This window comes from Hevea brasiliensis, chromosome 18 (assembly GCF_030052815.1).
Source record: "Hevea brasiliensis isolate MT/VB/25A 57/8 chromosome 18, ASM3005281v1, whole genome shotgun sequence".
NCBI lineage: Eukaryota > Viridiplantae > Streptophyta > Magnoliopsida > Malpighiales > Euphorbiaceae > Hevea > Hevea brasiliensis.
Window position 1 is genome coordinate 33,126,067 of NC_079510.1, and position 27,209 is coordinate 33,153,275.

Genomic DNA, 27,209 nt, shown 5'->3' on the forward strand with positions numbered 1-27,209 from the left:
AAATATTACCGTTTTACCATCAAAGTTTAGATAGCTGGTTCGGTTCGCCGCCAGCTAAATATTATAACCATCTTTTTGATTTTTATTCGTCATTTAAAGGTTTTTTACGATTATTGAAAAAATTATTAAATTATTATAAAATATTTTTTAATGTAATTAAAATTAATTGATAATAATCAAATTTGAATTGCATTTAATTAATCAATTTAATTTTAAATTAAAACTAAATTTTTTATTTTTTATTAAAAAATAAAAAAATTAAAAAAATCAATTAATCAATTTGACCAAACTCGAAATGAATTAAATTGAAAATCAAAATTAAAAAATCAAAATTAAAATTCGAATCAAATTGAATGTAGAGTTGAATGGCCCAATAATTTTAATTTCATTCTTAAACCTTAATTTAAAACCATCAATTTTGACTTAATTCAATTCGTCCACGTAGGCCCGGCCGGGCCTGTTATGCCCATGAACAGAATTAAGATTAGCCTAAATCAACGGTTCAATTGAATTGAACCGGCCTTAAACCAAATTGGAGGGAGTTCCTAACCTCCTTCCTAAGGCCTTAAGCCAAAACAAGATTGGAATCGCCGATTTTCACTGGTTTAAATCAATTTTTTTTTTAAGTTGTGACTTTAACTCGGTTTATGTAGTCTTATAATATGTTTGGATAGAGAAAAAATAAGAGAGGAAAGAAAATTTAAGAGTAAAATAATTTTATTTTTTAACATTTTATGTTTGGATAGAGAAAAAATAAGAGAAAAAAAATTGAGAGGAAAATAAAATTATTTTATTTATTTCTATTTTCTGTCTAAAATAAAGAGAAAGTGGAAAGAAAAAATATAAAATTATAAATATATCCTTATATTATAATTTATTATTTATAAAATAACTTTCTCTCTTATATTTTCCTTCTACAATCCAAACATAAGGGAAAAATTATTTTTTCATCATCATTATTAATTTTTTTATTTTTTTTTTATTATTTTCCTTCCTCCAATCCAATCTAAACACAATGTAAGGGATGCTATGTAAATCCAACTGTTTTCAAACTAAAACTAAAATCAAAACCCTCAAAATCGAAATTGAATTTGACCAAAACTGGCCAGAAATCAAAATCAACAATTCTAATTCATTCCTTGACCAGGCTCGGAACCAGCCCGGACCAGTGACCAGCCTGCGTCCGCATCCACTTTTCAGCGACGGATGGTGAAGGATGTTTTACTTATTTGTCTTTTTGATCATTACTATAACCAACATGAATAATTAAGCTTTTTATTACTAAATTAAGGATTTAATAATTAAATGTTAATTTTTATAATACCATTTTTCGTTAAACATTTTGAAAATGCAATTAAAATAAATCCCTTTTATAAAGAGATTTTATGAATAAATTTGCATAAAGATTATATATGATAAATAATTATTATGTCAAGTTGCAATATAATTACTATTTAATAGGATTGTTACATATCATATTAAGCCAAAAGAAAAGGTTGAATTGTTTATAAATTTTTACATTCCACAGTCAATTAAAGAAAACCATTTAAAAAAAAAATAGTATGGATAGAGTAAAAATTTAGGTTCCGTGTATTTCAAAAAAAATATATATTTTTCTAAAAAATATTTTTTAATTTTTTTAATATTTAAAGCATTTAAATTCTGAATTAAAACAAAAAAATTAAATTATTTTCATTTTTTATATTTTTATAATATTATTAAAATAAAAAAATATTTAAATATATTATATAATTACATATTATTAATTTAATATTATAATTAAATAAAAATATTTTTATAAAAAATAATTTTTATAATATATAAATTATTTTCCATAAAATAAACAAAGTCTTAATAAACCTTGCCATTCCTTGAGAAATTTGAGCCACCAATAACAAACAGGAGGTTAATTTAGGAATATAATATAAAGGATAATTGATATCAAGAAGTACAGTGGCAGGTCCATTTCATACATCCATCATGAATCTCAAGGGGACCGACAACCAATCAGTGAATTTGGCTCCTCCAGATAGATTATCACCGCAAAAATTATGATTTTTCATCACATCTTGCCTAATTGCTACACTATGCACCACAATAATATCCAAATATCTTTTTTCTTTTTTTTTTCTTTTTTTATTTTTATATTGAATGGATATGTTGCTGGCTTGGTAGTTGGTAGGACCCCCGGATTCCTAAACTCCAAATCTTCTAGACCAGGAGAATCTAGCAGGATAAGAAAGAATCTATAGAGAGTTCAGTGAACTGACCTTCATTGGTTAGGCTTAGGCATGCAAATCACTCAGGCCCACACCTGATGAGATTCCTGCATTCATTTCAGCCTACTGTTAAGTTCCAATTTTGGAGGATTCACCTTCTGTCTATAAGCACAACACTGAATACTACAGAACTTAATGGATAAAGTCACCTGGTTTATTCTTGTTATGAAGCTTTCTTCATCTAAATGGTTCTTAGAATTTAGAAAGATGACAAAATAAAAGTGGAAAAATGGGAGAAACATATTCTTACAAAGCGAGAAAGGCACAGATGCAAGCTGACAGAACATAATTGGCAATCTAGGCCAGAAAAGATATACGGGTGCCTAATATTCTGGAAATCTATTCCTGCGTGAGTTTGAAGCTCAATAGGCCATCAAAGTTGGCATTTAGCAACATCTGGCAGAAATAGGATATTCACAATTCTGCGTATATGAGGCTTGTTTATAACGTTTCATGTGTTGAATCGGCTAATTTTGAGATCCATGTGATTGGTTTTGATGTTCCAATGCATGTTAGAGCAATATTGACAACACAAAATAAAACAGGTGTTTGATGGGAGCCCACAATTGTTCAGGGCATCAAATGTGCTATAGCATCATATTCTATTCTGGAAACACATCCATTGACAAATTGAAAAACTTCATTGCAAACGTTTGCAGGAAAAAATGATTGCTTGGTGGAAATTGATCCGAACTTCTACATAATTGTGAAGCTGATAGCTAGTTCCCTTCCCATATTTCAGTAATAGCCTAATGGGGGAAAAGAAATTGACAATAAATGTTATATTCCATAGTCAACGATCAGTATAGAAACAAGATAATCAATCAATCAATTACTCAGCTCTTCTTCTTCTTTCCAAACTCACAATAAGAAGGTTGATAATAAAGATGAAGGCTATCCCGTTGGCACATCAAGATAATGCATCCAACAAAAAGCCATGAACCTCTATAACTGAAGAAATAGAAAATGAAGAAAATGTATGGTCTTTGTTGATTTTGTGTGTTGGTCATCTGGAGTAAAAGCAACTGAGAAAAGTATCAGGATCTTTTCTGTGTCTTCTCTTTCATAGCAACTTCAACATACCATGATTTCCAAGCCTCCACATAGTGACCAAAAAGGTCACTGAGGACTGCCACACCATTGACAAAACACACCCCATATTAGTTACCACAAATCACAATAGTTTTAGGTAAAGTATCGTGTGGGTGTACACATTACTATCATGCACGATGCAGATCCTGGGCAACAGAGAAAATCCCAAACACCAATTGAGTTACTGAAAGCTGAAAGATAACTTGCGATGTGTAAGAAAAAATAGAGTAGGGGGGAACCTAGATTGTGTAGCATTTGTCTTTACATAAACAGTGTAGTGATCATTCAAACAATTATGAGATTAAAAAAAATGTGTGGCTCACGTATTGTAGAGAAATGGGAGTAAATTTCGGATAGGGAAAAGAGAAGAAAAGACTGCTTAAGGATTTAAAAGTGATTTCTTTCCAAATGAAGCCTCAAATCAAAATTAAGGATCATCAGGCATCATAAGCCATGAAAAGACAGAGCTGTTTCCCGGACACAAGGACAAGGTATGCAGAATTGCAGATTGCCAGTTGACAAGCAAGCACAAAACTGTTGCTAGTGTTTTGCTTCCCAATTAACCAGGCTAAACCTTAGAAAGAACTTTTGTAATGAAATCTAGGACGTACCTTGATTGTTATACTGAGGATGATAAGTAAAAGCGAGTCTCTCCAAGTCCTGAATCCGGCTCACAATTTTATTTTTAGAATCACTAACTGTTTGCACACCCACAGGAGTAAATGGGCCAAATTCAACACACTTTGAGCTATGTTTTGTATGCTGATCTGGTTTGTTTTCATTGCAATCATTTTCCAAATCCTTGCATCTAATAATCACTGGAACATTTTCCTTCTGATTTGAGTTCCAATCAATAGAAGAATCCCCTTTGTTTCTCTTCATATTATAGTTTGAAATGTCAGTCCCAAAAATCCTCTTGTTTGGCTGTTTCAGATCCAAAGAAGTCACAGGTCCATTGTTTCCTCTCCATCCTAACCACCTGAAGGCCGGTTTCCTACTATCTGGGTGATGGGTCTGCACATTAGTCAACCAATAGTGGAAAAGTTTAGAATTGATGAGGAAAACTATACATAATATCTTTTTGTTAGCTTAGGAGGTGGTTTTGACTATATTATATATACCTTTTCGATCAGATTCATGGAAGAAAAAACATTTGCAATATCGTAAAGTCGTCTAACTTTTGCTGCAGAATAAACGTGGTATAAAACAGTCAGTCATTACTCTAAATCTATATTTAGCAAAAAGATGATACCAAGATCATTACTTCTCATAGCTGTTGAATTGTGACCATCACCCAGCAATAACGCAGCTGCATTATCAAGCGTTATCATGTCCACCTGTAGATGATCAATAAAATCTTTCAACAAAAAAAAAAAAAAAAAAAAAAAAAAGAAAGCAAGAAAGAGAAAAAGGCCATGTAACCAGCTCCTGACAGGGGGGAGAAACACTTACATCTGAGCAAAGGAAAAGCTTGACAAAATTCTGTGTGAGAAGCCATAGTGATTTTTCTCTTTTGTTCTCTATATAAACAAACGCTACTACGAAGTAAATTGATATGATCACATGAAATGGCTAATCTTTGGCTTGTCAATGGTAAGGGTGGAGATGACACATATAATGGTGACTGAATGAGCAAATTACTTTGAAAATCAAATGACAAAACAAAGCAACAAATAAATTACCAGGTTTCGATGTGACTGAAGAATTATCTTGACCTTCAGTTTTTGAACTAGAAGACCCTTCATTTTCATTCTCATTGGTAACCTAATAATAATAATAATAATAACAACAACAACGGATCACAGAATTGGTGTATTGTTGAGAACTTGAAGGAAATGATACAGATAGAATTTAACCTTATATGAATCTCTTAATCATCCATCACATAGTGAAATTTAACCCAGACATAATGTGACGTTCTTCTAATGCCGGTAAGGAAAGGAGCTCATCCAGTGGTATTTAACACCCAATAGACTACCAACTAAACAATCAGAATCCTTTTTATCATCTACTGACTTAGAACCAGGTGCATCATGCATCTCCTATGGTTCTACTAAGATCAATGTAGTCGTGTGTAGTCTAGAGCAATGGCATGAGGACCGCTAAGTCTCCAAGGTTATATTACAATGCAACATTTACTTGGCAATAAAAAAGCATTAGAGGGAAACTAAGGTAGAATTTTATTTGATATACCTTTGCCGAATTGCAGGAAGCAAAAGCACTAAAATTCTTTCTGAAACCCTCTTCCTGCAACAATTAACTAACGATATTTTGTCACGGTTTCAACACATACGTCCTCTAATATGAGAGGCAAAGCAGCATTATATACCTTGAGACCCTCAAGAGCACGAGGAATTGCTTCAAAACCTTTCCATAAGTATCGATTCTTTTGTTTTCTAGCTACAACCTTCATATAACCCATAAACTTACTACTAAGAATATATCTAAATACATTCTACAAGCTAGGGAAAGTCATTTAACAAAAGGGTATAAATAAAATCTATTAAAAATCTTACACCAACACTCTCCAATATATTGACCACATCATAAATCCGGCGCCTTTCAACTCCTGCAAGCCCAAATGTGTTCAAATATATGCAGTCAGAAACTCTAATTCAACAGTTTGGCTGCAGAGATAATGCCCATAATAAAGAAATCATTTAAACAAATTATGATTAAAAAAAAAAAGACCTCCTTTTGACTCCATACAGCTACAATTCTGGGGCTTGGTACAACTTGAGCTTTACCAAAGCCACAAACATCCATTTCTTTTTTCCTTTTGTTTTCTTCCATTTACTCGGCAACCAAACAAAGGGAAATTTAAAAATTAAAAAAAAAGGTAGTAGCAAAATCATAAGAAGATACCTAATCTGGCAGCAGCATCATCTAGTCCAATTGAGTCAACACCACCACTATCATATAATCTCAAGAAACTAACAAAAAAAAAACAGTTAAAACAATGAATCAAGCACTAATCTTTGACAAGATTTTGAACCCAAAAGAGAGAGATATATATATCTACTTGGTGCACAAAACTCCTAGAGATTTCTCTTTACGGCAGTAAAATTGTCTCCCATTTGGATCAGATTCCCGAGAAACAAACGAGGACATTTCCCTCAAAAATCTGCCACGAAAGGCAATGAAATCTGGTTCTTTTAATCTAATATTTCTTCAGTTTTCCTATGGAGAAGAGAAGGAGAGACCGTAGAAAGGGGTCAATGGCGGGTTTGCCAAATTCAAAACCGGATTCGGATTGATGTCTCTGAGTATTGGATCGCGGGAATTCAAATTGAGATCTGAGGCGCGGTTGTACGGGATGACTTGTTTGCCCTTGTCCAGCTAACGGCAGTACTACGGCTATGCAATATTCGGCCCAAATTTAAAAATTAAATGGAATCAAGTCAATTCAATTTAATTGATTCAGTTTTTAATTAAAATAATTTTAGTTTAATTTTAAGTTTAAAATGTTTTTTATTTTTTAATTCAGTTCAATTATCAGAGTGAAATATTTACAAATCGAATCGAATAAATTTTCTTATGTCTCCTTAAAATGCTATGTTTTGGGGTAGTATATATAAATTTTAATAAACCCTGATCAACATGTTTTCCTTCTTTCTCATTCTTGCTGCCTCTACTCTTCTTCTTTCTGTAAATTACAACATCATCACTATCACCTTCTTCTTTCTTCTTCTTATCCCGTCATCACCATCACCGAGCGACGCGACCATCTCACAATTCTTTTTCTTCTTCTTCTTCCTCTTCTTGGCATGCAGCACCATAACCACGTGACAATACCATTTGGTCTTCATGCATGAGCTTCATCTCTAGTCTTCATCCTCAAATCCCAAAAGGGCAAAATTAAAATGTTTTTTGAATTTGATGATTTGGGTATTCAAAGAACATTCTTGATTTTACTTTTTTGGGTTTTAAACATGGATCTATACACAAGTTAATTCTTCTTCAACGAATTTTTTGGGTATGTTTGGGGTTTGTTGATTTGAATTTTTAATTTTTATGTTTAGGGTTTGTTTATTGAAATTTGGTATTAGATTTTTTTTCTTTTTTATTTAGATTCAATTTGTATGTTGATTGTATTATGAAATTGCAAATGTAAATCTATATGGTTGTTATTTGTTGAAATTTCTTATTCTTGAAACTGTAAATTTGAGAATAAATTAAATTTGTATAATTAGTATTTGTGTTTGTGATGCCTGTGATATTGAATGTGAAATTAGAATTGTAGAATGAGAAACCGACTGAATCAAATTGAACCGAACCGAATTAGTGCGGTTTGGTTTAGTTTGATTTCCTTAGTTGTTCGGTTCGATTTGGTTTGTAAAATTCATAATTTTGGTTAATTCAGTTTTAGTGGTTCAGTCCGGTTCAATTTAGTTTGAACCAATGCTCACCCCTAAATGGCATGATGCTGTTATTTGATACAAAGCATTTTTCATGTTTCTATACTATTTTAGATATACTATTTAGAGAGTATTAAAAAATAATTTAAAATTAAATTTAATAAATTTTAGTAATAAAAAATACTAAACTAACAAAATATCTTTTTTCAAACTATTTTTTCAACATCTAAAACTGTATTTTTATTAAGAAAAATAGTTTTATGGAAACCCATATGCATTTATTATTTATTTTAATTAGCTAACAATAATTTAATATATTTATAAAAAATATATATATTTTTATTGCATGGTCTGCTTATTTATTTTTAGATATATATATATATTATTTTTGAAATTAAATATATATCTGCAATCTGAACAACCCAGTTCAATAATAACTCTTATCCCATTCTACACCTAATAGAACTCTTGAGATATATATATACCCTAATCATCTCTTCTGCTAAACTTTGCTCTCAAAACCTGTTTGTCACCTCTTTTTTTCTATCAAATACTCTCAACAGAGAATCCCTAAATTTTTACTTCTCTATTCATCATATTCGATTCTGTTTTCAAGGTAAAAATTCTCATTCTTTATTCAATAATGAGTGAATTTGATTTTATTTTCTTTCATTAATTTGTTACAAATATCCTGGAAAATTTTTTTTTTCTTTGATCATTAGTATTGATTTGTATTGATCATAATTACTATCGGACAATAATTGATTGTTATATATATATATATATATATATATTCATCAGTTTATACCATTCATCATATATATATATATATATATATATATATATATATATAAAAGTATAACTGCCCACTGCAAATCCGCAAGTCCCATGTTCATCCACCGCAAATCTTCCCGTCCCGTCCCATCCCGTCGTGTGTGTGTGTGTGTGTGTGTCTCTCTCTCTCTCTCTCTCTCTCTCTCTCTCTCTCTCTCTATATATATATATATATATATATATATATATATATATATATATATATATATATATATATATATATATGTATGTATGTATTTTATTTTAATATTTTTTGATATATATATATATATTTTTAATATTTTGAGTGTTTAGGAGATTTGAATATTCAATCAGTCAATTGAAATTGTCTCTCTTCCATTGAAAATAACTATTGTCTCCGAGGTTCCAGGTGAGTGGTAATTATAGTACATGACACCGTTTTAGTCCCTTTTAAAATTTCTTAGCATTAAGTTTGTTATTAAATAAAATTTTAAATCAATATTTTAACAATTATTTTATATGTGATTTTCTAGAGTTTATTTTATTATTGAATTTTATTTCGATTTTGATTAAATAATTGATTTTGTCAACTATCTCTGCATTAGACCCATTAAGATTCCGGGAACAAGCCTTTAATGTATTTATATTAATTGATATTTGACTATAAAAATTACCGATGTGTTACTGAATTGATTTGAGATTGATTTGATTTTATTGACTCTCTGAAACTATTGAAATACACTATTAGAATTGCACTATCAGTTATTATTTGCTATCTAAAATTTTTTTTATTGATTTTGATTGATTTGTACAAATTAATTTTCTATTTTGAATTGGTACCTGTGCCCAGTATCTATTTCTGTTATCTGGCCCCGCCGTGTGAACTATCACGGTATTAGGTTGCATTGTCGAGTCATGCATCATTGCAGTTTATGGTTTGCATTAGTATCACATGCATTGATATCTGTGAAGGAGGAGGAAGGTATCTAATATCTGGTAGCGAGCTTACCATCTGGCCTTTGGTGATGTGGGGTATCATCACCCTGGTACACTGTACCATAAAATTTGTATTGAATGAATTTCTTTTATATATATATTTTATGAAGTTATTTTATTAATGATTTTGACAGCATGAGCATGATTTTATTGAATAGAAAATTTATTTTGAAATTAATCAAGTATTTGCCTGTTCTTATTCCGTTGTGTGCTATAATTATCATTCACTGAGCATCTAGCTCAAACCACGCTTCTGTCATATCCTGCTTTGATCGTGAGAATTTCGCATTGATCTAAATATGCAGACCATTTTCTAGAGAGGGACAACTTTGATTTGTTTTCATGGTATGCCCGAATTCACGTTTTCTCGGGCTAATAATTAGTTTAGTTTATTGAACAGTTTAAGTTTTTATTGAAATCTGTAGAGACTTCGCAGTTTACCTATGGGGTATTTATGATGTTTATTCAGCATTTTATTTATTTGAATTTTGTCTATTTTTGGGATTAGTAAGTGACAATATATTCATTCAAAATACTCTGATAAGGCTTGCATGATTTAAGAATAATTAAATTATGCGCCGGTCACGGTTTAGAATTTTGGGTCGTGACAAAGTTGGTATCAGAGCTCGGTTGAGGTCTAGTAAACTTGCGGAGCATAGGATCCTTAACGTCTTTTTAGTTTATCATTGCTTTAGATGTCTACGTCCTTCGTACCTTCTCACCTGTCTTAATTTGGCTCACATTTTCAAATTTAATGCTTGTTTATTAAAATGAATAGGTGCCTGGGTCTGTTAGACGTAAGAGGAGAACTAGGGCCAAGGGTCTTAATGGTGCAAACCTTGATCCAACAGGGGAGGTACCACCTCAAACTATTTATCAGACATTTGAATAGACGCCTATAGCTAAGACTGGGGCACAACCATTCCAATTAGCTACTGCAACTCAAGCACCTAGGGCTGGTCAAGTTACTGTGGCAGAACTGGCAGCGGGATTGCATGCAGTGAATCATGCTGTTAATACTATAGCTGAGTACCTTACAACTCAATCACAACAACCAGTGGTTGGCTCTACTTCAGCACCAGCTCAGGATAGGGCTCGATTCCTTGACTCTACAGACTTTCTCAAGCTAAAACCAAAGGAGTTCACTGGAGAAGATGCATTAGTTGATCCCTTAGATTTTCTAGATGACATGGAGAGGTGTTATGACACTATGGGTTGCAGTAGTGCTAGGATGGTGATGTTGGTAGGAAATCAGCTTAAGGGAGTTGCTCGTGAGTGGTATATCTCTAAGAAGAATGGGCGACCTGAAGGTTCTATCCTCTGGCCTGAGTTTCACTCTCTCTTCTTGGAGCGATTTCTCCCTCCTAGTGTTCAAGAGGCTAAGGCTTTGGAGTTTGAAACCTTGAAGCAAGGTAAAATGACAGTTACAGAGTATGAGATGAAGTTTACCAAATTATCCCATTTTGGTAAACACTTGATTCCAAATGAGGAGAAGAAGGCTCGCAAGTTTGAAAGGGGCTTACAAGATAGGCTAATTGATCTCCTTTACAACTACCTAAATATGAGGAGGTGGTTGATTGGGCTAGGCAGATGGAGATGTATGATGATGAATGTTGGGCTCGTGAGCAGCGCAAGCGGTTTAAGAAAGATAGTCAAGGTAATCAATTTAACAGAGGACAAAGTCATCAGGGTTCTTATCAGGATAATAAGCAGGGTTCTCAGTCTACAGTTGGCAATAGGGCACATCAATCTGGAGTTAGTCAGGGACGTGAGCAGAGGACACATGCAGGGAATGCTTGGTATAACCAGATTAGCACTAAGCCTATTACCACTCCTTGTCAGCATTGTGGTAAGCCACATAAGGGCACTTGTCATTAGGTCACTGGAGCATGCTTTGGTTGTGGACAACTAGGACACCGTAGACAGGACTGTCCTACTAGTGAGACAACTCAGGGTGCTGGTCAAGCAACACATTCTGCTCCCTCTTAGGTTCAACCAGTTTCACAGTATAGTGGTAGAAGTTAAGGTTTTAGTGGTCATGGACAGGGTGGTAGAGGTTCTGGTGGTAGAGGATTTGCTCAAACTCAGGGACAGATATCTAGTGGTAAAGGTCAAGCTAGAGTTTTTGCTTTGACTCAGCAGGATGCTCAGGCATCTAATGCAGTAGTGACAGGTACACTTCCTATTTGCTCATTTGATGCTAGAGTACTATTTGATCCTGGTTCCAGTCATTCTTTTGTTTCTCCATACTTTTCCATGAGATTTAGTACACCACCTACTTTGTTAGAGTATCCTTTATCTGTATCAACACCTATGGGGGATGCAATAGACACTGATATAGTGTATAAGGGATGTATAGTGCACATTAGAGATAGGGAATTAGCTGCAGATCTTGTTTCTTTGGATATGTTTGAGTTTGATGTGATTTTAGGCATGGATTGGTTAGCCACTTATCACGTTTCATTGGATTGTCATAATAAAGTTGTACTCTTTAAAATTCCTGGGGAGGCAGAATTTCAATTTCAGGGAGATCACAGTATAGCCTCTAGTAATCTTATCTCTATAGTGAGTGCTAGGCGATTATTATGAAAGAGGTGTAAAGGGTATCTAGCTTATGTTAGAGATGTTTAGGTAGAAAGTGCAAGTTTGGAGAATGTTGCAGTAGTTAAGGAGTTTCCTGATGTGTTTCCAGAAGATTTATCAGGTTTACCCATGAAGCGAGATGTAGAGTTTGGTATAGACTTAGTTCCTAGAACTGAGCCCATATCTATGCCACCTTATCGTATGGCACCCGCAAAACTTAAGGAGTTGAAGGAGCAACTACAGGACCTACTAGATAAGGGGTTTATTCGCCCTAGTGTTTCTCCATGGGGTGCTCCTGTGTTATTTGTACAGAAGAAGGATGGATCTTTGAGAATGTGCATTGATTATAGGCAATTGAATAAGGTAACTGTGCGTAATAAGTATCCTCTTCCATGCATAGATGACCTGTTTGACCAACTTCAAGGTGCAAAGTATTTTTCCAAGATTGATCTTCGATCTGGGTATCATCAATTGAGGGTTAAGAAAGAAGACATACTCAAGACGGCCTTTAGGACTAGGTATGGACACTATGAATTTCTTGTAATGTCTTTTGGTCTTACTAATGCTTCGACCACTTTTATGGATCTCATGAATAGAGTTTTCAAGGCTTTCTTAGATCAATTTGTTATAGTGTTCATCGATGACATTCTAGTGTACTCAAAGAGTAAGAAAGAGCATGAGCAGCATTTGAGAATTGTCCTTCAGACCTTACGAGAACACAAGTTATATGCCAAGTTCTCAAAATGTGAGTTCTGGTTAGATAGTGTGGCTTTCCTAGGCCATACAGTATCGAAGGATGGGGTGTGCATTGATAAGAAGAAAGTTGAGGCAGTGCTTCATTGGCCTAGACCCACAACTGTGTCAGAGATTCGTAGTTTCTTGGGTTTAGCAGGGTATTATAGACGGTTTGTTCAAGACTTCTCTCGTATTGTAGCACCTTTAATTAAGTTAACACAGAAGAATGTAAAATTTCAGTGGTCTGAGGCTTGTGAAAAAAGTTTTCAGGAGCTTAAGACTCATTTAACTACAGCACCAGTGTTAGCCCTTCCATCTGGATCAGGGGGTTATGTAGTATATTGTGATGCTTCTAGGATTGGCTTAGGATGTGTTTTGATACAGCATGGACGGGTTATTGCATATGCTTCTCGTCAGTTGAAAAGGCACGAGCAGAATTATCCAACTCATGATTTGGAAATGACTGAAGTAATTTTTGCTTTGAAAATCTGGAGGCACTATCTGTATGGTGAGACTTGTGAAATCTTCACTGACCACAAAAGTCTCAAATACATCTTTGGCCAACGTGATCTTAATCTTAGGCAAAGAAGATGGGTAGAATTGCTAAAGGATTATGATTGCACCATATAGTATCACCCTGGAAAAGCTAATGTGGTGGCTGATGCTCTAAGTAGGAAGTCTTCTGGTAGTTTAGCCCATATATCTGCCAAGATGAGGCCTTTGATTGGTGAATTACATGAGTTGCTAGATCAGGGAGTAGAGTTTGAAATCATAGCTGGATCATTCTTAGCACATTTTCGAGTTAAGCCTATCTTGATTGATCGAATTAAGGCTGCTCAAAAGAGGAATTCTCAACTGTGTGAGATTATAGATAGTATTCATCAGGACCAAGCTCAAGGATTCATGTTGAATGATGATGGAGTTCTTCGTTATGGCACTAAACTTTGTGTCCCCAATATTGATGAGTTGAGAAGAGAAATCATGGAGGAGGCACACCATTCTGCTTACACAGTACACCCAGGTTCAACTAATAGGTACCGTGATTTAAGGGAGCATTATTGGTGGGGTGGCATGAAGAGGGATGTTGCAGACTTTGTTGCTAAATGTTTGACTTGTCAGCAGGTTAAGGCAGAACATCAGAGACCATCTGGGTTACTTCAGCCATTGCCTATTCCCGAGTGGAAGTGGGAGCATATTGCCATGGACTTTGTTGTGGGTTTACCTAGTACACGAGGTGGTTATAATGCAATCTGGGTGATAGTGGACAGATTGACAAAATCTGCTCATTTCATTCCTGTGAAGACTACATATGACTTTGCTAAACTTGCACAGTTGTATATAAACAAGATTGTTAGTCTTCATGGAGTTCCAGTTTCCATTGTCTCTGATTGTGGTACTCAGTTTACTTCTCGATTTTGGAAGAAATTCCAAAAAGCTCTAGGAACACGAGTAGACTTTAGTACTGCTTTTCACCCTCAGATGGATGGACAGTCAGAAAGGACCATACAGACATTAGAGGACATGCTTCATGCATGCATTATGGATTTTGGTGGTTGTTGGGATCATCATTTGCCTTTAGTGGAGTTTGCTTATAATAACAGTTATCAGGCAAGTATAGAGATGGCTCCATATGAGGCATTCTATGGTCGAAAGTGTAGGTCACCGGTTTGTTGGGATGAAGTTGGAGAAAGAAGGCTTACTAGACCAGAGTTGATACAATTAACTTCAGAAAAGGTTCGACTAATTCGTGATCGACTTTTGATTGCTCAAAGTCGACAGAGAAGTTATACTGACCCTAAGCGTAAAGATGTAGAATTTATGATTGGTGATCATGTATTTCTGAGAGTTTCCCTTATGAAAGGAATCATGAGGTTTGGGAGGAAAGGGAAGCTTATCCCTCGTTTTGTTGGTCCATTTGAAATTTTGGAGAGAATTGGAGCAGTTGCTTACCGTTTAGCCCTTCCACCTAGTTTTGCACATGTACATCCAGTTTTTCATATTTCTATGCTTAAGAAGTATGTACCAGATCCATCCCATGTTTTACAACCTCAAACCATACAATTTAGGGATGATATGTCATATGAGAAGCAACCAGTAAAGATTTTAGATCGACAAATTAGGAAACTCCGATCTAAGGAAGTGGCTTTGATCAAAGTCTTGTGGCATAATCACTCAAGTAGTGAGACCACATGGGAGGCAGAATCTAAAATGCGAGCCAAATATCCTCACTTATTTGATTCTTCAGGTTAGAATTTTGTCTATTCAAATTCGGGGACCGAATTTTTTTTAAGGGGGGAAGTATGTGGAAACCCATATACATTTATTATTTATTTTAATTAGCTAACAATAATTTAATATATTTATAAAAAATATATATATTTTATTGCATAGTCTGCTTATTTATATATATATATATATATTATTTTTGAAATTAAATATATATCTGCAATTTGAACAACCCAGTTCAATAATAACTCTTATCCCATTCTACACCTAATAAAACTCTTGAGATATATATATATACCCTAATCATCTGTTCTGCTAAACTTTGCTCTCAAAACCTGTTTGTCACCTCCTTTTTTCTATCAAATACTCTCAACAGAGAATCCCTAAATTTTTACTTCTCTAGTCATCACATTCGATTCTGTTTTCAAGGTAAAAATTCTCATTCTTTATTCAATAATGGGTGAATTTGATTTTATTTTCTTTCATTGATTTGTTACAACTACCTTAGAAATTTATTTATTTTTTTCTTTGATCATTAGTATTGAATTGGGTTGATCATAATTACTATTGGACAATAATTAATTGTTATATATATATATATATATATAAAAGACAGGATGTTCTGTCCCATCCATTCGCATTCATCAGTTTATATATATATAAAAGACAGGATGTTCTGTCCCATCCATTCGCATTCATCAGTTCATACCATTCATCTTGTTATATATATATATATATATATATATATATATATATATATATATAAAAGTATAACTGCCCACTGCAAATCCGCAAGTCCCATGTTCATCCACCGCAAATCTTCCCGTCCCGTCCCATCCCGTCGTGTGTCTATATATATATATATATGTTATTTTATTTTATTATTTTTTGAAATATATATATATATATATATATATATATATATATATATATATATATTAATATTTTGGGTGTATAAGAGATTTGAATATTCAATCAGTCAATTGAAATTGTCTCTCTTCTATTGAAAATAACTATTATCTTGGAGGTTCCAGGTGAGTGGTAATTATAGTACATGACACCGTTTTAGTCCCTTTTAAAATTTCTTAGCATTAAGTTTGTTATTAAATAAATTTTAAATCAATATTTTAACAATTATTTTATATGTGATTTTCTAGAGTTTTATTTTATTATTGAATTTTATTTTGATTTTGATTAAATAATTGATTTTGTCAACTATCTCTGCATTAGACCCATTAAAATTTCGGGAATATGCCTTTAATATATTTATATTGATTGATATTTGACTATAAAAATTACCGATGTGTTACTAAATTGCTTTGAGATTGATTTGATTTTATTGACTCTCTGAAACTATTGAAATACACTATTGGAATTGCACTATCAGTTATTATTTGCTATCTGAAATTTTTTTTATTGATTTTAATTGATTTGTACAAATTGATTTTCTATTTTGAATTGGTACCTGTACCCAGTATCTATTTCTGTTATCTGGCCCCGCCGTGTGAACTATCACGGTATTAGGTTGCATTGTCGAGTCATGCATCATTGCAGTTTATGATTTGCATTAGTATCATATGCATTGATATATGTGAAGGAGGAGGAACGTATCTAATATCTAGTAGCGAGCTTACCATCTGGCCTTTGGTGATGTGGGGTATCATCACCCTGGTGCACTGTACCATAAAATTTTTATTGAATGAATTTCTTTTATATATATATTTTATGAAGTTATTTTATTAATGATTTTGACAGCATGAGCATGATTTTATTGAATAGAAAATTTATTTTGAAATTAATCAAGCGTCTGCCTGTTCCTATTCCGTTGTGTGCTATAATTATCATTCACTGAGCATCTAGCTCAAACCACATTTTCTCTGTCTGTTATCTGTTTCAGATTAGTAGAATTCTGCAGCTGATCCAAATATTCAGACCATTTTCTGGAGAGGGATAACTTTGATTTGTTTTCATGGTATGCCCGAATTCATGTTTTCTCGGACTAATAATTAGTTTAGTTTATTGAACAGTTTAAGTTTTTATTTAAATTTATAGAGACTCCGCAGTTTACCTATGGGGTATTTATGATATTTATTCAGCATTTTATTTATTTGAATTTTGTCTATTTTTGGGATTAGTAAGTGACAATATATTCATTCAAAATACTCTGATAAAGCTTGCATGATTTAAGAATACTTAAATTATGCGCCGGTCATGGTTCAGAATTTTGGGTCGTGACAAGTTTTCAGGCCTGCAAACACAATGTCAAATAGGCACTTAGTTACCATTTGGGATTTAGGATTAGATATCTAAACAGTTGAATCAATTTATTTGGCAAACCTATTAAAACTATTTCTGATAGCTGCAATTTGTATCTATTTGTATTTAAGAATGAGTAGTATTTAATTCAGATCCAAATATTTGACCAAAACAAATTAATTCAAAAATTTGAGTTAATTTTTACGAACAGTTCGGCTTGATTTTAATTTCAAAATTATTTATTTATTTGATTAAGTTCGACTTTAAAGGAAAAAAAATATTCAAAAAAACAAACTAAACCAAATTATAAAACACACTGATTTTATCACGGTATGTGTAAGTATGGTTTTATACAAGGCATTTAAACATTCTGAGATTCATCTTCTCTCTCAATCTCATTCTCTTCTACTCCTTCTTCTCATCACACTCTCTAATAGACCCACCACTAACTATTTATATCCAATAAGTTATGATCAATTTAGTTGATCATTTTAAACCCTCATAATTACTCTTAGAGTCAAATAAACTTTTGTCAATTTAATTAATCCATTTAAATCCTTATGAATAAAAAATTTTTACAAGCTCTCACCTGACACTGTGTGTACTTCATTAAATATGAATTCAATATTGAAGGAGCGGAAGCATGAAAAATATAAGTTTAGATCATTGAATTCAAAAATTTTTCATCTAGGGTTACATCCATCATGCAAGATTCATTTTTATCTTTTTGATTTCAATGATAAACATCATATTAAAACTCTTTTAATATGTTTTTTTGGATCTACATCTGCCATTTAAGATTTTAGAATTAATAAGATTAATTATTAGAACCCTAGATTAGATCAAGAATAAATGCACTAACCTCTTGATCACTACAGTGTATTTGACACATTTGGAATGCGTCTAGGATATCAGATGTTGTCCCTTTAGCTTGTCCACATCAAGATCACCTATGGAAGCCCTTGAACAGCTTCTAAAGCTTTTTCTATGAATTATAAAGTTAAGTTTTGCCTTTTGAAAGATTACAGATGTAAACAGGACACTAGAAATAATTTCTAGTATTTTTAATTCAAGAGATTGTTTGCTAATCTCTTTGAATTGATAAGAGATGAAGAAGAAGAGAAGGGAGAGGAGCAAAGAGTGGTGGCACCTTTTTGCGAATGAGCAGATTATATTTTTGTTCTTTCATCCTTACATTTATAAAGCTAGGTCACCACTTAAAACCCTTGCCATATGTCACCCTCTGATTGGTTCTAGGTTTAATTGACCCAATCACATTGTGCCAAGTGTCAAACCTATATTTAATCTTGACTTTGATCATCTTACATGATTAAAAAACATTTAGCAAGCTTATGTATAGTGCTATGTGTCACCATCTCATGGTGCCACATGTCACACCGTGAAATGGCCAAAATATCCCTGTATCTTAATTTTGAGTTCTCAATCCAAAATAATTATTTCTCTTCTTCTAATCAATTTATATCATATATAAATTAATTAATTAATCTTTATTAATTAATTTCTCATTAATTAAATTCATATTTAAACACTTTAATTATAAATTTAACTTATACTATACATCCAATAACCTAGATTTGATTTCAAGCCATGCTAGGGACTTTGCAATCTAATTGCAAACCAAACCTATTTAATTATTAATTAAACTCTTTAATTAATTAATTAAATCATATTTAATTTGGTGATTACTTGTGTATGTGTGTGACTCACTAGACTCATTTCTAATTGGCAATGAGACATGATATCAACTCTTAATATCATCAGAACTCTTTCTTACCATAAACAATTTCTCTAAATCATTTATGCAGCTCATAGACTATAGTTAATACCTAGCATAGCATGCCATAGCCACCCAATTAGTAATAAGGTTTACCTTAAATAAACCTATAATCATATGTTACCATGCACTAGAATCTCTCTGTTACAAAATCCCAATTCGAGTTGGAGTCATGGTTTATGTCAAACTCCATTTGCTATGAATATTATGTTCTCTTTTAATTCTAATTCCTGATTAAAAGATTTTCTCATCAGAAACTCTTTTCTGATTAAATCTATCTGTCATGACCAGGAACTTGAAACATCAAGAACAATTAAATGAACATAGGATTTTATCCCTATTTACTTAGAGGAACAGATTCCATCTTGATCAACACCTACCTTTATATATAACTAGTAGGAGCCAACACATGCCCATATACCCATACACAGTACAAGTATGAAAGTAGTATCAAACTCAAACCACCTATATACAAGATAACTGTGCTATCTCAGGTCTAAAGATTATATGCACTGATATGATTTATGACAATGCATTGACAAGAGTAAACTCCATGTGCTTGCCATAAGTGTCACTGGTTCGGCCTACTTATCATGTATAAGTGCCTATCATGTTTGTTATATGGCATGAGACTCACTATTCCATCTTATTTATAGCTCATATAAATAACTTAGGAACAAATATGAATACATTCTTTCTGGATAAGTCATGTCCTTATTGTGAAGTATCCTCGATTGTGAACCTATTTATGATACTTTGTACTAGAAATACTGTCGCTCATATTCTTAACAACTTAAGAATAGAATTTCTAAGAAAATATCAATGGACCTTTTCTATTACATATAAATATATTATGTAAACAGAAAAATGAAAATGCCTTTTATTAATAAAAATATGTACAAGATACATACTAAATGATATGCTCTAGGGCATATTACTAACAATCTCTCACTAGCACTAGAGCCATTCATTATAATATCTTAGACCCATCTTCTCAAGATGTCGGTTTAGCTGAGACTGTGACATAGGCTTAGTGAAAGGATTAGCTGGATTTTCAGCTGATGCTATTTTCTGCATGGCTACATCACCTCGTCCAACTATTTCTCTGATAATGTGGTAGTGCCTTTCTATGTGTTTGGATTTCTGGTGAGACCAGGGTTCCTTAGCCTGTATGACTGTCCATTGTTGTCACAGTGAAGTGGAACTACTGACACAATGGAAGGAACTACTGCAGGTTCTGTCATGAACTTCTTTATCCAAATAGCTTCCTTTGCAGCATCTGATGCAGTGATATACTCAGCCTCGATAGTGGAATCTGCAGTCGTACTCTATTTAGAACTCTTCCAACTGACTGCACCTCCATTACAAATGAACTCATACCCAGAGGTAGACTTTCTATCATCGACATCTGATTGGAAATCAGAATCAGTATAACCATCTAATTGCAAGTCTCTACCTCCATAAATCAAGAATAAATCCTTAGTTCTTCTCAATTACTTAAGGATATTCTTGACAGCTATCCAGTCCAAACCTGGATTGGATTAATACCTGCTAGTCAAACTAACAGCATATGAGATATCCGGCCTAGTACATAATATTACATACATTAAACTTCCAATAGCCGAAGCATATGGAATCTTGGCCATTTTATCTCTTTCTTCAAGTGTCTTTAGAGACATCTCTTTAGAAAGGTGGATACCATGTCTCACTGGTAACAATCTTCTCTTGGAATCAAGTATGTTAAACCTCTTTAGCACATTTTCCAAGTATAAACATTGGGATAAACCAATTATTCTTTTCGCTCTATCTCTATAGATGCAAATCCCAAGAATATATATTGTCTCCCCTAAGTCTTTCATGGAGAATGTATTTGACAACCATACCTTTACAGTTGTCAACATACCTGTGTTATTACCCATCAATATAATATCATCCACATATAAGACAAGGAAAGTGACAGTACTATCACTAACCTTCTTATATACACATGGCTAATCCTCATTTTTTATAAAACCAAATGACTTAATGGCTTTATCAAAACGGATGCCTCGAAGCTTGTTTCAACCCATAAATAGATCGCTTTAGCTTGCATACTTTGGAACCATCTTGGGATTCAAAACCCCTAGGTTGTTCCATGAAGATGTTTTCTTCAATGTATCCATTGAGAAAAGCTGTTTTGAGATCCATCTACCAAATCTCATAATCATAGTATGCAGCTATTGCTAATAGAATCCTAATTGATTTAAGCATGGCAACAGGCGAGAGAGTCTCCTCATAGTCAATTTCTTGCCTTTGGCGAAACCCTTTCGCTACTAGCCTTGCCTTATAGGTCTCTACCTTTCCATCAAAACCAATTTTCTTCTTGAAAACCCATTTGTTCCCTATAGGTACAATACCTTTAGGTAGGTCAACAAGATTCCAAACTTGATTCTTATACATGGAATCAATCTTGGATTTCATAACATCAATCCATTTTGAAGAGTCTATATCTGATATAGCTTCTTCATAGGTAAGTGGATCATCTCCATGATCTACTTCTTCATGAGTAGACAACTCTTGTTCTTCTTCATGAAGGAAACCATATCTCACTGGTAGGTGAGATACCCTGGTTGTTCTATGAGGAATAACTGTAGATGTTATATCAATAGGTGTAGGTTGACTAGATGGATCTATATCCATCTGATCTGTTGGTTGGTCAGAATTCTCCAATTCTAACTCTATTTGCCTTCCTTTGCCTCCTTCTTGAACAAACTGTTATTCAAGAAATATGGCATCTCTACTTATCACAACCTTTTGTGAAGTAGGCAAATAAAAATAGTATCCAAAACTATCTTTTGGATATCCAACAAATTAACCCTTTTTTAATCTGGTTTTCAATTTATCAGTGTTCAGCTTTTTGATATAAGCTGGATAACCCCAAATCTTAACATGCTTAAGACTTGGTTTTCTTCCATGCCATATCTCACAAGGTGTGGAAGAAACTGATTTTGATGGAATCCTATTCAGAATATACAAAGCTGATTCTAATGCAAATCCCTAAAAAAAAGATTGGCATATCAGTATAGCTCATCATACTACGTACCATATCCAATAGGGTATGATTTCTCCTTTCAGATACACCATTCAGCTATGGTGTTCCTGGAGGAGTTAGCTGGCAAACAATGCCATGCTCTCTCAAGTATTCATCAAATTCAGTACTCAAATATTCACCTCCACAATCTGATCGAAGAGCTTTAATACTCTTTCCTATTTGATTTTCTACTTCAGATTTAAATTCTTTGAACTTTTCAAAGGATTCATGTTTGTATTTCATCAAATACAAATACCCAAATCTTGATTTATCATCAGTAAAGGTAATAAAGTAATGAAAATCACCTCTAGCCATTTCCTTAAATAGACCACATACATCACTATGTATGAGCTCCAAAATATTTTCAGCTCTTAGCCCTTGTCCAATAAAGGGTGATCTAGTCATTTTGCCCTGAAAGCAAGATTCACAAGTTGGAGTAGGCTTAGAGCCCAATGAGGATAGAACCCCCATTTTCTCTAGTTTTGCAATCCTATATTCTGCAACATGACCTAACCTTAAGTGCCAAATATATTTTGAACTTGAATTGATTTTCACCATGGTATTGCATTCATTTAGATCACTTGCATTCATTTTGTGTTTGTCATTATTATCCAAATAATAAAGACCATCATTCATATAACCCGAACCAACATATTTATTTCCAAAATAAATATTACAAACATCATCTGTGAACTGAAATTCATAGCCATTTCTAGTCAAACTAGATATAGAAATAATGTTCTTAAAAGCAATATGTACATATAAAATATTATCCAAACATGTAAAAAGATTTAGATCCTATGGCTAAAGCTTCAACAGTTGAGCCATTGCCAATCCAGACTCTAACATCTCGAGAACGCAAGCTGCTACTATTTGCTAGTTCTTGCATATCATAAAAAATATAAGAACTGGCACCAGTATCTAAAACTCAAGCTGTAGATGAACTATGAGTATCATCAGAATCTAAATAATAAGATATAGACATACCTTCCGAAGGTCTATCCTTCTTGTCCTTCAGAGAAGCAAGATACTCTGGGCAGTTCCTTTTTCAGTGCCCATCCTTCTGACAGTGGAAACACTTTCCTTTGCCTCCATCAGCTTTAGTCTTCCCTTTCTGTTTAGCTATTTTCTTGGAAGGACCAGGAATCTGAGGTTTCTTTTTCTTATTGCCATTCTTCTTGTTGGACTTTCCAGCAGAAGAAGATGCAATCAAAGCTACCTCTTTTCCTTTATTGCCCGGCATATTCTTTTGGGCAATAACCAGCATGTTGAGTAGACTAGCCAAGGTGCATTCCTATTTAGTCATATGGAAATTTATCACAAAATTCCCAAAAGACTCAGGAAGGGACTGAAGGATCAAATCCGTATGCAATTGGAAATCCATGTTAAAGTCAAGATGTTCCAGCTGCTCAATCAGCTGAATCATCAATCAGCTAAATCATCTTGTGGACATGATCCCCAACATTCTGTCCCTTAGACATCCTCATGCGGAATAGCTGTCTAAATATCTCATACCTAGCATTCCTACTGTGCTCACCATACAATTCTTGTAGGTGAAAGAGGATCTCACTCACACTCTGCATGTTCTCATGTTGCTTCTGTAACTCATTACTCATGGAAGCAAGCATGTAACACTTAGCTCTCATATTATGCTCCTTCCACTTGTCCAAAGTTTCATGTTCCTCTTGAGTGACCTCTGGAGGTAAGGGACCAGGAATATTTAAGTCTAAAACATATCCTATATGTTCAAGGTTCAGGACAAGTTTCAAATTTCTTAGCCAATCAGATAGATTAGGTCCTATCAACCTATTGCGATCAAGTATGCTTGCAATGATATTGGATGGTGGTGGTTGTTCTGTGCTTATTATTATCAGAAAATTAATTGTAGAAAATAACCATATTAATTAGTAAATGTATCATGTAATTAACCAAAATGATTATGGTCTTTAATCAAATTGGTCCTCCCACTAACTTAGCGAATCCTACACTTCCAAAGTAGCAAAATGGAAATCCTAGTTGGATGGATTTCTAGTGGGTGATTGAATTCTTATAATTCTATTGATCATCCTCAAGTACATCCATTATTGGAATTACAATAAACTATAAGTGAGAAACTCCTTGCCCATCACATCTTATGTGAGGTTCAATCCTTTACCTAGCCCCTAATGCTCAAAATCTCAGGTACATCCATTATTGACTTATCTTGCATTAGTTAAGTTGATTTCATTGAGCCAGTAATTATGCAAATAATTTTAATGTCCTCAGGTACATCCAATATTGGCCACCAAACCATTTTCATATTTACAACATCTCATGTTTAACAATTACTCTTAAGAAAATCTCTTAAATTAATTGCATCTTTGCAAGTATTTAAAATTTCTTAAAATAATTGCCTCAATGGAGGGCCCATGTTATAATTACTTTAATTATACCATTTCCAACTTAATCATTTGTTTGGAAGATTTTATGGTCATCCTAATTACTATTAAGTTCTCACTTTGCACATTATCCAATTAGCATACATATATCATATACTTGTATACATTCCCATATATCTCATGCATTCATGGATAATATTTAAATATGGTATGATCATGGACTTTTCTAAGAGATTCAATTCTGAGCCACCAAGAATTGAATCAGGGCATTCCTAGGTGCATTTCATTCATTCATATTACAAGAGTTGCTGAAGGAGTACATAATCAACACTTGATCTTGAATTCCTCTCACCGGTCCCACCAATGCTCTTGACCTCCTTGATCTTCTTGCAATCCAATTACATAGTAATCCTTGGCATACCAAGGCGAATTTACAAGAACTAAATAAATGAAATTACAACCCAAAATTATTACAACCTTAATAATACATGCCTAATAATAAATTAAAATAAATTAATTAATTTACAACCTAAAGAAATATAAAAGAAATAAATCCAATCACATTAGTCTTTTATAGTCCATAATCATTCATCATGCATATCACTATTTAACAATTAAATAAAATATACATACTTAAATTAAATTGAATATCTCATATTCAACTTAACAATCTAGATTTGAATATGATTCAAACAAATTTAAAAATTCAGATTTGAATCACATTCAAATAAATTTAAAAATTCATATTTGAATCACATTCAAACAACTTTTAAAATTCAGATTTGAATCACATTCAAACAATTTTAAAAATTCATATTTGAATCACATTCAAACAACTTTTAAAATTCAGATTTGAATCACATTCAAATAATTTTAAAAATTCATATCTGAATCAAAATTTAATTGTGTGATTAAAACACCTAATTAAACATTTTAATTAGTTATAGGATGAACCTTAGATCATACAACAATTTTAGATTCAAAAACCAAACCTTGCGTACACCATTGGAGACCACAAAGTGTGAGACCACAAAGTGTGTGCACCATTGGTGTTCATCACCATGCTGCCACTTTTCCTTTGCAACCAACAATGGATCTATCATCTCATGATCAAACCACACAATTAAATCATATAATCAACAATCTAAATGGCAAATATTGTGGCTCTGATACCAATTGAAGGAGCAGAAGCATGAAAAACATAAGTTTAGATCATTGAATTCAAAAATTTTTCATCTAGGGTCACGTGCATCATGCAATATTCATTTTTATCTATTTAATTTCAATGAAAAACAGCATATTAAAACTCTTTTAATATGTTTTTTTGGATCTACATCTGCTATTTAAGATTTTAGAATTAATAAGATTAATTATTAGAACCCTATATTAGATCAAGAACAAATGCACTAACCTCTTGATGCACTGCAGTGTATTTGACACCTTTGGGATGCGTCTAGGATATCAGATGTTGTCCCTCTAGCTTGTCCACACCAAGATCACCTATGGCAGCCCTTGAATAGCTTCTAAAACTTTTTCTATGAATTAGAAAATCAAGTTTTTCCTTGTGAGAGATTACAGATGTAAACAGGATACTAGAAACAATTTTTAGTATTTTTAATTCAAGAGATTGTTTGCTAATCTCTTTGAATTGATGAGAGATGAAGAATAAGAGAAGGGAGAGGAGCCAAGGGTGGCGACACCTTTTTGAGAATGAGCAGATTGTATTTTTGTTCTTTCATCCTTACACTTATATAGCTAGGTCACCACTTAAAACCCTTACCACATGTCACCCTCTGATTGGTTCTAGGTTTAGTTGACCCAATCACATTGTGCCAAGTGTCAAACCTATATTTAATCTTGACTTTGATCATCTTACATGATTAAAAAATATTTGGCAAGCTTATGTGTAGTGCCATGTGTCACCATCTCATTGTGCCATATGTTACCATCTCATGGTGCCATATGTCACTTTGTGAAATGACCAAAATACCCCTGTGTCTTAATTTTGAGTTCTCAACCCAAAATAATTATTTCTCTTCTTTTAATTAATTTATATCAAATATAAATTAATTAATTAATCTTTATTAATTAATTTCTCATTAATTAAATTCATATTTAAACACTTTAAATATAAATTTAACTTATACTATACATCCAATAACTTAGATTTGGTTTCAAGCCATGATAGGGACTTTGCAGTCTAATTACAAACCAAACATATTTAATTAATCAATTAAACTATTTAATTAATCAATTAAACTCTTTAATTAATTAATTAAATCATATTTAATTTGGTGATTACTTGTGTATGTGTGTGACTCACTAGGCTCATCACTAATTGACAATGAGACATGATATCAACTCTTAATATCATCAGAACTCTTTCTTACCATAAACGATTTCTCTAAATTATTTTATGCAGCTCATAGACTATGGTTAACAACTAGCATAGCATGCCATAGCCACCCAATTAGTAATAAGGTTTACCTTAAATAAACCTATATTATATGTTACCATTGTAACGATCGGGAACCAGCCACTAGAGGAATTGTCCGCTTTGGCCATAAGCCTCACGGTTTTGTCCCATAGGTGGAATGGAGAACTTCCCAGGAGGTCACCCATCCTAGGATTTCTCTCAAACGAGCA

The 27,209-nt window shown here is 33.1% G+C and overlaps 1 protein-coding gene across 3 annotated transcripts; it reads right to left on the reverse strand.

Annotated features, from left to right (window-relative positions):
* Positions 1 to 2,931: 2,931 nt before the first annotated feature.
* On the reverse strand, positions 2,932 to 6,716 carry LOC110664247 (E2F transcription factor-like E2FF). Of its 3 annotated transcripts, none has more exons than XM_021823866.2 (11): positions 6,394 to 6,716; positions 6,237 to 6,304; positions 5,888 to 5,940; positions 5,701 to 5,778; positions 5,565 to 5,618; positions 5,054 to 5,135; positions 4,824 to 4,891; positions 4,636 to 4,708; positions 4,493 to 4,554; positions 3,983 to 4,385; positions 2,932 to 3,028 (listed from the first exon to the last, which is right to left on the reverse strand). In XM_021823866.2, exons 1-11 carry the CDS (start codon positions 6,480 to 6,482, stop codon positions 3,018 to 3,020), a joined length of 1,041 nt encoding a protein of 346 aa, XP_021679558.2. In that variant the 5' UTR covers positions 6,483 to 6,716; the 3' UTR covers positions 2,932 to 3,017. The 3 variants fall into 3 exon arrangements, with proteins under 3 accessions (XP_021679558.2, XP_021679550.2, XP_021679566.2); XM_021823858.2 differs by having other exon boundaries at positions 2,932 to 3,408; XM_021823874.2 differs by lacking the exons at positions 4,824 to 4,891; positions 5,054 to 5,135 and having other exon boundaries at positions 2,932 to 3,408.
* Positions 6,717 to 27,209: the final 20,493 nt, after the last annotated feature.

Coding starts and splice junctions, on each gene's coding strand:
- LOC110664247 (XM_021823858.2), bottom strand. CDS start 6,482: ATGTCCTCGTTTGTTTCTCGGGAATCTGATCCAAATGGGAGACAATTT. Junction 5,941..6,236: donor TGATGCTGCTGCCAGATTAG/GTATCTTCTTAT, acceptor TTGGGCTTGCAG/GAGTTGAAAGGCGCCGGATT. Junction 4,555..4,635: donor CAATTCAACAGCTATGAGAA/GTAATGATCTTG, acceptor TTTATTCTGCAG/CAAAAGTTAGACGACTTTAC.